This window comes from Canis lupus, chromosome 3 (assembly GCF_048164855.1).
Source record: "Canis lupus baileyi chromosome 3, mCanLup2.hap1, whole genome shotgun sequence".
Lineage (NCBI taxonomy): Eukaryota > Metazoa > Chordata > Mammalia > Carnivora > Canidae > Canis > Canis lupus.
Genome location: NC_132840.1, coordinates 33,826,406 through 33,842,367, shown reverse-complemented (window position 1 = coordinate 33,842,367; position 15,962 = coordinate 33,826,406). Strand labels below are relative to the sequence as shown.

Sequence of the window (15,962 nt, the reverse complement as noted above, 5' to 3'; positions counted from 1 at the left end):
TTTCCTCCTTGGCTAGCTGATGATATAAGGGAGTCATGATATGAATGTACCAGTAAGATAGTCGTTGACTCTATCAATAAGCATATTTCCATTTTTTAAAAGATTTATTTATTTATGAGAGGGTAAGGGAGCAGAGGGAGAGAATCTTCAAGCAGACTTCCTGCTGAGCGCAGAGCCCGACATGAGGCTCGATCCCATGACCCATGAGATCACAACCTGAACTGAAACCAAGAGTCAGATGCCCAACTGATTGAGCCAACAAGGCACCCCTAAATTTTTTTCCATTTTATGTGAAGAGTATACATCCACATACAAACTCAGATCCTGCTTCCACCGCTTGTTAATTATTTGACCTTGACCAAACCACTTAGCTTCTCTAATCCTGTTTCTTTATCTCTAAAATGAAGATGTATATGATGTGAAATAATATATTTACATATTGGTTAATAATATAAAAAGTGAATTCTTGATTGAACATTTGTTATTTATCAATGTTCTTAGTATATTTGTTTTAACTCATTTGATTCTCCTACTAATCTTATAAGGTAGTATACCATGATTATTCCCATTATATAGAGGAGGAAACTAAGGCAGGAAAGTTAAGTAATTCACCACCCAGGATTCCTTAACTATAAGTGGCACATGGAGTCTGCATGTGCAGTCTGTGCTTTGACTATTATACAGTGTTGCCCCTCAGTAAAGCACTCGGTGTAATGCCTGACACCTAGTGGATGGCTGTCGGCATAGAGGTCATTTTCTTCCCCTTTCTGTAGTTATTTAAAAAAGGGGGGGCGGACAGTATATCAGCAGAATTACATTTGGCTTAATGAGGTAGTTCCCTGTGTGAAAAAACTCCTCTGGGAGCTAAAAATGTTTTAGCCAATCATATGTCTTAACCAGAGTCTGACTTACAATGCTTGGGGTGCCTTTTCGCTTGCCAAGAGCATTAAGTGCATTACCTACTGATTTTCCTGTAGGAAGGGCTGTTTCCACGGGCTTAGCCACACTTAGTGGTCCTCCACTCCAAAAGAAAGAAAAGAAATCCTCTGGAGCATGGTGCTACTGGAGGAGGAGGAGGAAGGGACAGTAAAATACTGAGCGTTGCCATTGTGAGGAGCCACTGCATAGCATTTCCAGCACAGACATGAATTATTAATGAAGAAAGTGAAAGTAAAGAATATTTTGAGCAATTCATGAATGAACTGAAACCCCGTATTTCAGGGACAGAAGGCATTCTAAATAGCATACGGAGTCAGTTAATCTGTGCCCAGGGTATTTTAATAATTTGCTCAAGAAGGGGCACCTGGGTGGCTCAGTGGTTGAGCATCTGCCTTCGGCTCAGGGTGTGATCCCAGGGTCTTGGGATCGAGTCCAGCATCCGGCTCCCTGTGGGGAGCCTGCTTCTCCCTCTGCCTCTCTCTGTGTGTCTCTCATGAATAAATAAAATCTTTAAAAAAAATTTGCTCAAGAAATCAGCATCAGCTCTTGTTATACGAGGAAAGAGGGTGTGTTCTTCTAGAGGGATAGTTGGCTTTCATTTGATCGAAATGATTGGAATGTATAAACACTTATAGTGAGGGCCTCTGAAGTCTTTCAGATGCTTGATACAGTTGTTAAATACTATTAATTGTTAGTTATTAAACAAATTATAAAAACCATATGAGAGACCCTGGTCATCACCACAAAGACAATGCTGAAGATCCCCCAATTCAACACCACCCTCGGGTGCCAGGTATAGGGAATAGGACCAGTAAGACACGATCCCATGATCCAATGAAGCAGGTGGACATGCTGAGAAATAAGTCAGGGAAGGTGTTAGAAGTGCTCTGGTAGTAATTAAAGGCATGATTACATGGGGGATTACCACTTGTGTCCTGTCATCCTTAGTGTCCATAGCAGCCACCATCATCTATGCCTATGCCTGGCTGGTTCCTCTTGCACTCTGGGGTTTCCTCATGTGGAGAAACAGCAAAGTTATGAACATCGTTTCCTATTCGTTTTTGGAGATTGTGTGTGTCTATGGATATTCGCTCTTCATTTATATCCCCACAGCTGTAAGTACCACACTCATTCTGAGTGACACCCTGGGCTTGTTGAAAATTCAACCGGTGTCTTCATTTCCAGCCTAACACTGATGGGAACCTGAAAAATACCCTTTGAATTTAGAAGTTCTGTAGGAATGGGGATAGGGAGCCAAGTGCCTTTGCTGGACCTCAAGTCCTTGGTTCCGAAAGCATTCACCTCAGTCTGCATGCTGGGGTGTTTCTCCCGGCTGTACTGAGAAACCGGAGTGGCAGAGGGCACCCAGCTGATTGGCTCAGGGGACTTTATTAAACACAGGTACCTGGAATGAACAAACGCCTCTCTCTCAAACACCTCCAAAAAAGTCCTTCTCTCCCTCCTTTTCTTTCAGGTACTGTGGGTTATCCCCCAGAAGGCTGTTCGTTGGATTCTAGTCATGATTGCCCTGGGTATCTCAGGCTCTGTCTTGGCAATGACTTTTTGGCCAGCTGTTCGTGAGGATAACCGGCGCATCGCATTGGCCACAATTGTGACAATCGTGTTGCTTCACACACTGCTCTCTGTGGGCTGCTTGGTATGGTCTCATTCCTGTGATCTTCCTATGTGCTTTAGCTACAAATGCTGAAAGACCTCAAGCTGTTATTCACAATGATTCTTTTAAAATTGGCTCCATAAAATCAATACTGTTTTAAATAGACTGTCCTAAGTGAGAAGTGGTCAATTTAAGAGAATTTGATGGTTATCTCTGGCTTTACCCAGTATCTAAAATTTGGTTAAGATTCAGAGTCTGGCCAGATTCAGAGTAGAGTAGAGCCGGATGAGTGTCTATATAATAGGTTGGAGTGTGGAGATGAGGGAGAGTTTTGCCTTTGGATGTCTTTGATGATTTTCTGCACATAGCTAGAGTTTTGAAATTTAAAGTTCCATAGGTGGAAAGCATGAAGATGAAGTCAAATTAGAAAAGGGGAGAGACTTTTAAGGTGAATAACATTTAGAAGAGTTTTCAAATTCATGTATTAGGATGTCTTTTTAGGGGGAGTATGTTTTTTTGAGTCAGATAGGGCCAGATGGGAGACCAGCTCTGTCACTCACTGGCTGTGTGAGCTCGGCCATGGTACCTAACTTCTCTGAATCTGAACGTCTTAATCTGTAACATGGACATAATATGCCTAATCTGTAACTGCCACATGGGGTTGTTCTGAGGATAAAATGAAATGATACACGTAAAACATTTAATATAGAACTTGTCCCATCAATGCCCATAAAATAGAATTCTTTCTTGATCCTAAGGAGACATGATTTTATATTTTCTGTGCACGTTGTACACAAAAATTGCTGTCCGTGGCCTCAACAAGGCCTGACACAGGTTTTTAAAGAACTCCTAGTCTAAGAATGTTAAGGTCACCAATGAAGGAAAGGACATGCCCGTGGGAAGATATCCACATCACGCTTGTCCAGGCCCTTGGTCAGGTTGGACAGTTGTGGAAGTGATATTACTTTGGGACCATTTGATCTCTAATATTTTTTGTGTAGACACCCTCGATCATTCATAAGATCCTGATAGTTGATCATTGAATAAGTCTCATAAAAAGTGCCAAGTTCTGAAACACAGAACTGGTTTACATACACCTTCCGTGTGTCTGAGCTTTAAATTTTTGAGACCTCTTAAGGACTGTTGGTTTGACTCATGGCAGAGTGACACTGTTAATTTCTGGTACTTGGAGCTCCTGGGCTGATCCCTTGTAATGCTGCCGCGACCCTTCTTGACCTTTCTGTCTGCTGAGGAAAAATGTCCTTTCTCACCATTGCCCTCTCACTGCTATGTCCCCATGTCTCATTAAAATTTTTTTTCTGTATATACCTAGTTGAGGAGTTGATGGAGAGAAGGAGGCAGAAGAAGTGCTGCTTTGTTCAGTTCTGTAAATGATAGAGAGGAGCATAGTACATCAGACTTTGGAGAAGGAGGTGGTGGTGGTAATATTATTATTAAGAACTGATTTCATGGGAACCCTGGGTGGCGCAGCGGTTTAGCGCCTGCCTTTGGCCCAGGGCGTGATCCTGGTGACCCGGGATCGAGTCCCACGTCGGGCTCCCGGTGCATGGAGCCTGCTTCTCCCTCTCCCTCTGCCTGTGTCTCTGCCTCTCTCTCTCTCTCTCTCTGTATGACTATCATAAATAAATTTAAAAAAAAAATTAAAAAAAAAAAAAAGAACTGATTTCATTTGGTACATGTGGCAGGATCTTTTATCCCCTATGCTTGTTACTCCCTTTTGGAGTAAATGACACTGACATTGGGATTTACCTGCCCATCTTGCTGCCAGGAATTTGCTAGAGGAGAGCATGATGGTGAAGTAGAAAGAGCACAGGAATGGGCTTACCACTGCGAACCTAGGCGAGTGCCCTCATTCTCAGAAACTTGGCTTCCTCCTCTGTCACGGAGATTCCTATTTTCTGGGCTTTTGTGAGACTCAGTGAGATAGCTCTGAGAGCCCTTCATATACTGTGAAAGGTTCTTTAGATGTAAAGACGTTACTAAAAGAGCCCTGTGTCATCTGAAGCTGCCATGGCTATTCTGCTGCTTGTTCCTCCTGAGTGCCCCAGTGATAGGGTGTGTGGGGCCCCTTCCTGGCAGGCAGGCAGAGGAGGAAGGGAGTATTCTATGATCAGGTGTTTAGTCAGGGGCCCTCTGTGTCTGGGGTTTTGTTCTCCACACTGAGGTAGCCTCCTCTGTTCTCTTCTGGAGATGTCGGTGCAAGAGGCTGAAGCAGAAGTGAGCAGATGGGGTCCGGACCCAGTTCCCTCACCTCTGCCCTGGCTATTTCCCCTCTCTGGATGCTACCCTCCTTGCTTGGAAAGCGGAACTGCAGGAACATCTTTATTTTCATAAGGATTGAATGTTATGTCAACATGAACAACACGAGCCGTAAAATGCAAGACATTATTTTTATTGGAAGGACATGGAGAAGAATTGTTAGGGGAGGGGCACCAGCTCCTCACCGGCAGTGAGCAGCCCTGGGGAGCATAGATTGCTGTTTTTGCCTCATTGTACTGAAGCGTACGCCAGCCCTCTACCTGCCGAGGGTCCCTCGGTGCTCACGTCTGTGCTCTAAGTTGGTAGCAGGACACTCCGGGGGTGGGGGATGACTAAGTATGCACCAGAGGGTGTGTTTCTTGGCTGGCATGTTTGAGATGTGCAAGCCTGTGTTTGTGGTGGTTAGTAACAGTCCTGTGCCCTAACTCTGTGCCAGGTGACACTCCATCCCTACTCCCAGAAAGCCTGATCATTCATCCTGAGGCCTCACTGTGCCTAGATCTAGACTGGGCATAGGATAAGTACCAAATTGTAGGCCGCTTTGCACAGGACAAGAAGATAGCCTTTGGAGCCGGACACAACTGGGTTGAAACTGTAGCTCAGATACAGGGTTGTATAGCCTTGGGAACATCTCTATCTCTTTGAGCCTCTATTTGGTCATCTCTAAAATGGGGATAAAATTTGCCTATATGGGATTATTGAGTAGATTAATGATCAGGTATGTGCCTGGTGCACAGTAGGCACTCCCCAAATGGTAACTGTGGTTGTTACTATGTATTTGTGGAATTAATGAACTAGTGAGTCGCAGGACTATAGTTTGCCCTTAGAATTTTTTCCAATCCTTTCGTTTTACACATTAGAAAACTTAGGCTCAGAGGGTTGGAGTGACTTGTCCAAAGCTACAGCGTGAGTTACTAGCAGAACCAAGTTTACAAAAGCCTAGCCTCTTGGTGCATTGCATTAGATGAGGGTCTCCTCCAGGAGCCTGCAAGAAAGGCATGGTTCCCGCATCAGGGGGGCTTTGTGGCTCTGTGCACCATCAAGATAACTGGAGGGGCCCAACACTGGCAGCATGGCCCCTGGCCACCACCCCCTTATGTCAGGAACCACTCTTTCCCCACCTCAGAAAGCAGGTGCCGGAAGGAGCCTTGGGAAGAAGGCTTTTAGAGCTAATAGGATTGCTCTGGGAATGTGACAAGCTAGGGGGTCTCTGCAGCTAGAAACTTGGACAAGGATGTTGAAGAGTTCCTGCGAAATAGGATTGTGTTGGGGAAAGCTACCATGCGTCATCTTGGTGCCCCCTTCTGGCTGATAGAGAGCGGAGCTGCTGACATGCTTCTTGTTTTGGCTTTTTGTCCTTTTACTTTGCTCTTGCCCTGACTCCAAGGGGGAATCACAAGTGTGAGGTAAACCCCTGACATATTCAGGGATTCCCCTTACTTTGTACACTCCAGGTCTTTTCCTGGGCGAAAGTCAGGATTCTCTGACCTTGACACAGTTCGGAAGATCCCCCTTGGTCCCCCCCACCCCTTCACCTCTTACTGATTTTTGGCAGTGAAACTGTAGATGTGAGTGGAAGCCCTTACCAGACCTTTCATTTCCAAGCTGAAGAATTATGAGGTAAAGGCTGCCTGGCACTTTCTTTTGAAGGTCTTTACCTAGAGCCAGCTGATTTAGCAGCAATCTGTTGTAGTTAGTTCATGAGGTAGTGGTTGTCTACATTGTGTGCCAGGCCCTGAGTGAGAGGCTGGTGGCATGGGGACAAAAGGGATATATGTGGTCTTTGCCCTGGAGGAGAGACCGTGTGATATGGCAATTGAGGGTCTAAACCTTGGAGTCAGGAAGACCTGACTCTCCCACTCATTAGCTGTGTGCACCAGATTGCAAAACAGCTTCTTGAAGCCTAAGTTCCTCATTTGTCAAATGAGGATAGTAGTAGCAGCCTTACAGGGTTCTTATGCAGATTAAGTCATATATAGGAAGTGGCCAGTACAGGGTGGCTACATTTTTTAAAAGCTACTCATAGTAGAGGGAGTGAGATGGACAGAAAAAGAATTTGTCATGATTTGGTGGGATAAATGTGGCAGAGGGAAATGGAGGAGCCACAAGAGCCCAGAAGTACTATTAGCCTGAAGTCTAGAATACTGGGGCAGACCATCGTGTTTAACCCCCCTCATGGGTTTCCTTTTCCTGCAGGCATACTTTTTTGATGCACCAGAGATGGACCACCACCTCCCAGCAACTACAGCTGCTCCAAACCAAACAGCTGCTGCAGCCAAGTAACTAAAGAGGAAAGTAAGAGATTATATTTTTATTATATTTTTTACTGTTTAGTACAGTAAAAAGTGGGCAGGTGCATCACTTCCAATACTGTTAGCATCAAGAACCAAGAGGGCAAGGGACACCTGGGTGGCTCAGTGGTTGAGCATCTGCCTTAGGCTCAGGGCGTGATCCTGGAGTCCCAGGATCAGGTCCCGCATCAGGCTCCTTTCATGGAGCCTGCTTCTCCCCCTCTGCCTGTGTCTCTGCCTCTCTTTCTGTGTTTCTCATGAATGAATAAATAAAATCTTAAAAAAAAAAAAAAAAGAACCAAGAAGGCCAGACCCTTTTGTCTTTCTGGAAGTATGATTCACTATGGCGTTTGTGCACGAGCATGTTTGTATATATGTGTCCCTTCAGCCGAAGGCCTCGATCATGAAATCCACATGGTCCTGGCTTGATAGATTTGGGAGATGTGAGCTTTTAGCTTCTTCATTAGAGGAGCTCCTGCCTTTGGCCCCAGCCTCCCCTCTGCTCTGCTCTCTGTCCCCTTCCCACAAGCGCAGTATGGGTTGGTTCTATTTGGTTACAGTCCTGGTGGTTTTTCTAATTTCCCTGTGGCCTCTCAACCTGGCCTCAGACCCTGAGTGTGACTTCTCTTGACTTACTCATAGGTTCTCCAAAGCTTACAAATACTCATGCCTGGTTTGCTCTCTGTCCTCTTGGATGATTCTACTGCAGTGGTTAGCTCAGTAGGTGAGAGCACAGGAAGAAGAGCTGATTCCTCCATGGCTCATTCCTTGCCTCTGTGCTCTAGTTGAACTTCTTGCCATTGCCAGAACACATATGCCTTTGCATTCTCTTTCAGTGCCTGGAATGTTACCTGTCTTCTGACAGTCATCACGTACTTTGTGATCCCATTATACCCTGTATTATACATCACTGTTAATGGTGCTCGAAGCACTAATTGCTCACTGTTTATGTGTCTATCTGCATATTCATTTGCTCATTCACTGATTCACTTGTCCTCCATGGACTGGTATGCCTCTCCAGTTAGACTCAGAAACATGAGAACAAGAAGTGAGTATTACTCTGCATCCTCATTGCTTACCACAAGACCTGGTGTTCAGTGGGTGCTCAGTAAATGTTTGCGGAGTGAATGAATGAAGCCACACTATGCATGTGATCTCCTTGTGGGCCAAGAACCTTTAGTCTGTTTTGTAATCAGAGGGTGACTTCTCCTCTTCCTGAGCAACAACAGGGGGTAGTGCAAAGACCAAGGCCTCTAGAGTCAAGTGGAACTAAAATGAAACTCCCAGCCCTGCCATGTACTGGCAGTGTACCTGGGGCAAGGAGCTTACCGTTTCTGAGCCTCAGCCAACTTAACTGTGAAAGAAGGATGATATAACCCATACCATAAAACTGGTGAAGGTTAGAGATCATGTTTATGAAAGCTCCTGGCACATTGTTAAGGTGCTCAGTGACAGAATCAATCCTATTGCCCACCTGAGAGTGGGTCCACATTTGTGTTGAAATTTGGTAGTTCTCACTGATTTTACTTGGACCTTTTATTTCCTTTGTGTAAAACAAACAGATTTTTCCTCTTAGATGAGGAATTTGGGTTGCAAGCCTGCAAGTTGACAAGATGTGGTTGGTTAAACAAAGACACCTCTGGTGGTCTTGTTGGTAAGACAGTTGCCCTGGTCAATGGAATGCCTAGGAAGTATTGTAGTTCACAATACAGCCTACCTTCCCTTCTTCCTCTCTTCACATGGGGATGTGATGTTAGAATTAAAGGTCAGAGCCCTTGGAGACAAGATGGGCTTCTCCTCCTTATCATAAGGGAGCTGAGGCCAAGAGAGAACAGTGCCTTGTTCAAGGCCTTCCCAGAGTTTTGTAGCGAACTAATGTGTATATCACATTCCATTCTACAAAATAGTTTCTAGATCACTCTCTCTTTGTCCATTGTCACCAGCCTGCTTGATCTCATTGTATAGATAAGGAAGTTGAACTTAAGAAGTTTGAGTTGACCAAGATCACTTACTCTTAGAGGCAGAGAGCTGGGACTGAAACCCAGGTGTTCTTGAAGCCAATTCTTTAGGGTTTTCTACTTTCCTACTTTTAAGGCTGATGATCTTTTTACTGCTAAAATTTGTAGGCTCCCTTGGCCTCTTTTTTAGAATCCCTCTCTGTTTTTCTAGAGATGCTTCAGTTCAGAGAATCCATACTTATTTGATGGTACAACCTCTCAGTTAAGAATTTGAGGACTGTATTAATTATCCATTGCTGTCTACTGATTACCTCAAACTTAGCACCTTAAACAATTCCCATTTATTCAGTTTCTGTGGCTCAGGAGTCTGGGCATTACTGATCTGTGTTCCCTCCTTTGAGTTCTCTTACAAGGCTGCACACAAAGTGTTGGCCTGGGCTGGGGTCTGATCTGAAAGCTGGACTGGGGAAGGATCTTCCTCCAAGCTCACAAGGTTGTTGGTGGGATTCACTTCCTCATGGCCTGGTAGCCTGAGGGCCTCCCTGCTAATTGCCAACTGGAAGCTATCCCCAGTTCCTTGCTACATAGGCCCCTTCATAGGATGGCCGACTTCATCAAAGCTGTAAATGGAGATAATGGATAGACTGTTAGGAAGACAAAAGATATATAATATGAAGTAACTCTGGAAATGATCTCTAGCAGCTCTGTTGTATTCTTTTGATTAGATGTGAGTTACAAGTCTTGCCCACACTCAGGGGTGAGGATTACCCTAACACATGAATACCTAGAGGCAGAGATTATCAGAAGGCATTTTTATTTTATTTTTTTTTCAGCTTTATTAAGGTATCATTAACAAAGAAAACTGTAAGATATTTAAAGTATACATTGTAATGATTTGATACACACATACATTGTGTGGAGGTCATTTTACAGTATGTCTGTCACAAGCACACACCCTAGTAATATGTGTATATTTGAAGGATTTGCATATTCTGTTGTCAATCCATGTAGTAACTATTAAAGCTTAATTTCTTACTTTTTGATAAAAAATAAATATTAATAGAAGTTTTTTTTTTTTTTAATAATAGAAGTTCTAAAAATTTTTTTCCATTACATCAGGGGGTGGTTTTTGCTGCCCATTACTTTAGAATGAGCATGTGATAGCTTGTTTGCCTTATGGTTTGATTGTCTACCTACTTGTTCAGCTCCTTTTGCAGATAGATTTCACTGACTGTTAGCAGAGAAGGCCCTGGGGCGAGGTGGGCTCTTCCTGAGATTGAGGTCCCGTGGGAAAGGGGCTGAGTCTGATTGGATTTGAACTCCCCAGTGCTTGGCCTAATGCCTGCCTGCCATAGACAGAGCCAGTGCTCAGTTAATGTTGGCTGGTTGGAGGTGACCCTTTGTAAGATTAAGGCAAGAGTGGGATGTGGGCTTTTACCAGAGGTATCTTGGCTCGCAGTCCTGGACATCATTTACTCTCTTGCTCAGTGCTAACTTGAACCTATTCTGTGGCCTCCATGGTGCAGGCATGGGGGACCTAGAAAGTCAAATACAGTCTGCCTTGAGGAGCCTTGGCATGTGGGTAAAACAGCTAAACAGATAATAAACAGACTGTGTGAGAAGTGCCCTACCCAGATTGTGAATTGATGAGCATGGAGGGTGGGGCACAGAAGCTGTGACTCATTTGGCCTGACGGAAGGCTTCATGGAAGGGGTCTTGTTTGAGCCAGGCCTTGAAGATTGAGCAGAAGCAACCAATTACCTGTTTTTCTGAAGAGAGTAGTCGGCTTCCCATGGCATTTGGGAAGGTGAAGTGATTGGTTGTTCATTGGGACACAATGATGTGATGTGGGCTTACATCACTGAGAACTAGAAAATCTGAGCCCAGCTGGAAGACAGAGTTAGAGACCACAGTGGCAACAGTTGCTTGGGTCTGTCTGCCTTCACTGAGAATACCTGACATGGACCTGGTGAGGGGCTCTTATAGCCTGTTCCTGCATTATGACTTGAGTTCCTTCCTTATATTTTGTTATGAAGGCTCCAGGCCAATGTCCCAGTTCACTGAGAATACCTGACATGGACCTGGTGAGGGGCTCTTGTAGCCTGTTCCTGCATTATGACTTTGAGTTCCTTCCTTATATTTTGTTATGAAGGCTCCAGGCCAATGTCCCAGGTGCTGTAAACCTTCAGAGAGTCACAAGCTGGCATTTGAGAAAAGCCTAGTCCTCAGGGCCTTTACAGACCTCCCATCCTGATTTATACAGATTTGACATCTTTGGGCTTTGCTCAGATCTATAAGCTTGGGTGTCAGTATCTCCATTTGGGTGTCAAGTTTCCAAATGAGATAGTGATGAACAGTTTCTTTGGAGCTTCCCTGGCAGAAGCGTCAATCGCTTTACCAATGAGAGGGCTGTCCAGAGCCCCAGGCACTGCAGATTTATGAGCTGCCTGTGCCTTCTGCTGTAATCTCCGGGCTCCTAGCTTTCACTGAAAAAGAATGGCTTCTAATCTTGCAGATAACCTTCCTCATGTAAATCTGCACATTGGAGGGCTTAGCCTGGCATGGATTACTGGGGGAACAGTCACCCTTCTCTCCCTGGAAACTCAGGATCATAGAGGAGCCTCCAATTACTTGTGATCAGGGAAACTACACTGAGATATTAGAATATCCAGCTTTCTTCTTCCCTCTTTTCCTTCATTTTTTAAAAATTAATTTATCATCTGAGGGCCAGTGCCATTTCTTCTCTGAGCTAAGACCCTGGGGAAGCCTAGAAACTGTACCCTGAGAGTCTTTCTTTGGCTTGTGGGATGGAGTATCTGAAAGACCGCATTCAGAGCGGGGCTGCCTTCCCAGGAGCGGTGACAAGTGGGGCTGTCTGGAGGAGGGTGGCCAGCAGGTTATTATACTCCACTGTGATAGGGCTTTAATAAGAGATGAGCAAAGGGCTTTAGGAGATTCCTTTGTAATTAAAAAACCCTCCTGATTTGATACACAGGGCTTATGTACAATTATCCTTTCACTCACGCTAATAGTTCATTTTATGAACCAAGGCTACAAACCCTTTTACTACGTTTATACACATCAGTTCTTTTATTCTGAAATCAGTCTTAACTCAATGCTATAATCCTCTTTAACACAGCATCTGGACTGTATGACTTCCCACATGGCTAACACTGCTTTTCACCAGCGCCTTCTTCTTGTCTACACCATGTCTGCCGTTTCCCTGCTCAGGCCACCCATTTCCATTTTCTGTGCTGTTTCTCTGTCAGTTTTCTTCTTGGTTTTCTGTCTTTGAAGTAAATTGGGAAACTTGGGGTGGAGAGTGGGGCAATACAATAACTTTTTATTCTTTTTAAAACTTATTTAGTGGAAAGTCTTTACACATAGACAAAAGTAGAGTGAGGAGTAGAATGAATCTCTCTGTACCCTTTTCTTACTTTGCACAGTTGTCAACTCATGGTCAACTTTATTTCACCCATACACCCATCTATTCCCCTATATTATTTTGAAACATGTCTAAAACATCCTATTATTTGACCCATAAATATTTAAATTATGCATCTATAAAAGACACTTTTAAAAACATGATCACAATACCATAGTCACATCTAAAAAAATTGTAACTATTTAATATAGGCAGACTTCATTTTATTGAGTTTTGCTTATTGAGCTTCACAGTTGATTGTGTTTTTTACAGATTGAAGGTCTCTAGTAGTCCTACATCGAGCCAAGTCTGTCGGTATCCTTTTTTTCAAAAGTGCTTGCTCACTCTGTGTCTCTGTGTCATATTTTGGTAATTCTGGCAGTATTTTAAACTTTTCCATTATTATGATTTTTGATATGGTGATCTGTGATCACTGATCTTTGTTGTTACTATTGTAATTGTCTGGGGCACTACAATCTGTACCCATTTAAGATGGTAAACTTAATCAATAAAGGTTATGTGTGTTCTGATCGCTCCACTGACCAGCCATTCCCCCATCTCTCTCCCTCTTCTTGGTCTTCCCTATTAAAGACATAATAATACTGAAATTAGGCCAAGGAATAACCCAACAATGACCTCTGAGTGTTCAAATAAAAAAAGCCACATGTCTTTCACTTTGAATCAAAAGCTAGAAATGACTAAGCTTAATGAGGAAGGCATACTGAAAGCCAAGATAGACTCAAAGCTAGGCCTCTTGCACCAAACACATAGCCAAGTTGTGAATCAAAGGAAAAGTTCTTGCAGGAAATTAAGAATGCTACTCCAGTGAACACACAGGTGATAAGAAAGTAAAACAGCCTTACTGCTGATGTAGAGAAAGTGTGAGTGGTCTGAAATAGAAGATCAAAACAGCCACAACATCCTCTTAACCCAAAACCTGACCCAGAGCAAGGCCCTAATTCTCATCAATTCTGTGAAGCCTGAGAGCGGTGAGGAAGCTGCAGCAGAGAAGTTGGAAGCTAGCAGAGTTGGGTTCCTAAATTTTAAGGAAAGAGGCCGTCTCCATAACATAGAAGTACAAGGTGAACCAGCAAGTGCTGGTGTAGAAGCTGCAACAGATTATCCAGAAGATCTAGCTCAGATCATTAATGAAGGTGGCTGCACTAAACAACAGATTTTCAGTATAGATGAAACAGCCTTATAGTTGAAGAAGATGTCAACTAGCACTTCCATAGCTAGAGAGGAGAAGTCCGTGCCTGCCTTCAAAGATTCAGAGGATGGGCTGAGTCTCTTGTTAGGGGCTAATAATGCAGATGGTGATTTCAACGTGAAGCCAGTGCTCCATTACTATCCATAAAATCCTAGGACCCTTAAGAATTATGCTAAATCTATGCTTTCTGTGCTTTGTAAATGGAACAACAAAGCCTGGACAACAGCATATCTGTTTACCACATAGTTTACTGAATATTTTAAGCCCCCTGTTAAGACCTGCTCTGAAAAAAGGATTCCTTTCAAAATGTTACTGCTCATTGACAGTACAGTATATCCAGTCACCCAAGAGCTCTGATGGAGATGTATGAGATGACTGTTTTCATGCCTGCCAACGCAACAAGCATTCTGCAGCCTATGCATCAGCGAGTCATTTCGACTTTCAAGACGTATTATTTAAGAAATACATTTCATAAGGTGATTGCTGCTACAGTGATTCCTCTGGTGGATCTGGGCAAAGTAAATTAAAAACCTTCTAGAAAGGATTCACCATTTTAGAAGAACATTCATGATTCATGACAAGAGGTCAAAAATCAGCATGAGTAGGACTTTGAAAGCCAACCCTCATGGATGACTTTGAAGGGGTTCAAGACTTCAGGGGAGGAAGTAACTGCCAATGGGGTGGAAAGAGCAAGCTAACTAGAGTGGAGCCTGAAGGTGGGATTGCATGGTTGCCATCTCAGGATAAAACTTGAGCGAATGAGGAGTTGCTTCTTATGTTTGAGCAAGGTGTTGTCTTGAGATGGAATCTACTCCTGGTGAAGATGTCATGAAGACTGTTGAAAGGACACAGCAAAGGATTTGTAATATCATATAAACTTAGTTGATAAAGTAGCAGCAGGGTCTGAGAGGATTGACTCCAGTTTTGAAAGAAGTTCTGCTGCAGGTAAAATGCCACAAAGAAATTGTTTATGAAAAGAATCAATTCATGTGACAAACCTCATTTCTCTCTTATCAGAAATTGCCACAACCCTAGCCTTCACACCCACCACCCTCATCCATCAGCAGCCATCGACATCGAGGCAAGACCCTCCCCCAGCAAAAAGATTATGATTTGCTGGAAACTCCGTTGATGCCTAACATTTTTCAGCAATAAAGTATGTCTTAATTAAAGTATGTACATTTTTTAGACATAATGCTATTGCATACTTGATGGGCTACAGTATAGTATAAACATAACTTTTATGTGCCCTAGGAAACCAAAAAGTTCATTTGATTCACTTTATTGTGGTATCCACTTTATTGCCATGGTCTGGAATGTCTCCACCATTTCTCTGAGGCATTGTATATACTTCATTGTTTGAATTTCATCTTGCAGTTTCTGGATGTATCTCTGAAATATGCTGTAAACGATAGATTCCCACTCCATTCCCCCTTCTCGCTTTCCCTTTACCATATATTTGTTGAAGAATCATTTATCCTATAGTTTCTCACTATCTGGATTTTGCCGATTATATCTCTATGGTGTCGTTTACCATGTTGCTCTCTGTCTTTTGTTTTCTGCAAACTGGCAGTTGTATCTAAATTTTGATCAGATTCAGCATTGGTTGGTTCATTGGCTTTGGCAAAGCTACTTGATATGTGGTGTTAAATTATTTCAGCCTTAGATTCATAATGTACAATTATCTTATTTTTTTATGCTAGTGACCATTAATAAGCCATGCCTACATCTGTTAAGTCATTAGGATTTTCAAAATGGTGATATTTCAATTCTATCTTTGCTTCTTTGTTAATTAGAATACTTCTTTCATAAAAAATTCCCCCTTTTATCTACTATTTGGCTATCTAGTGATATAGTTTCTGCAGAAAAGCAGGATAAATAATTCTGTTCTTTTTTTTTTTTTCACCTATTTTCAAAACAGTAGTTGGTCAACTAGCACTCGGCAACAATGACCAGTTAATTTCAGTCCATTGCAAGTATTACACTTAACAATACTGAAATTGTCCCTTCTTTGGCTAATGGGAACCTCTTCAAACTGGCCCGAGTCCTATTGGCATGGCCCTAAGAGTCTCTGATAACTACCTTGTTATCTGTTACAACAGCATTTTCCAGGTTTTTCTAGGCTCATTCTGAACATTTCCTGTCCCAGACCCAGACTGAATCATTTCTTGAAGGAGTCTTGGTTCTGTTCAGTGGGGATATAGTAATACCAGGTCTCAATCTGGGTGTTGGTGGCATTTTGTTG

The 15,962-nt window shown here is 43.1% G+C and overlaps 1 protein-coding gene across 3 annotated transcripts in view; it reads left to right on the top strand.

Moving 5' to 3' along the window:
* Positions 1-15,962, top strand: part of YIPF1 (Yip1 domain family member 1) — a 36,975-nt gene that overhangs the window by 17,709 nt on the left and 3,304 nt on the right. For all 3 annotated transcript variants that reach the window (XM_072820299.1, XM_072820298.1, XM_072820297.1), the window contains 3 exons: positions 1,888-2,054; positions 2,414-2,596; positions 7,031-7,129. In XM_072820299.1, coding sequence (XP_072676400.1) covers positions 1,888-2,054; positions 2,414-2,596; positions 7,031-7,117 — 437 coding nt within the window. In that variant the 3' untranslated portion in view covers positions 7,118-7,129. The remainder of the gene's footprint in view (positions 1-1,887; positions 2,055-2,413; positions 2,597-7,030; positions 7,130-15,962) is intronic.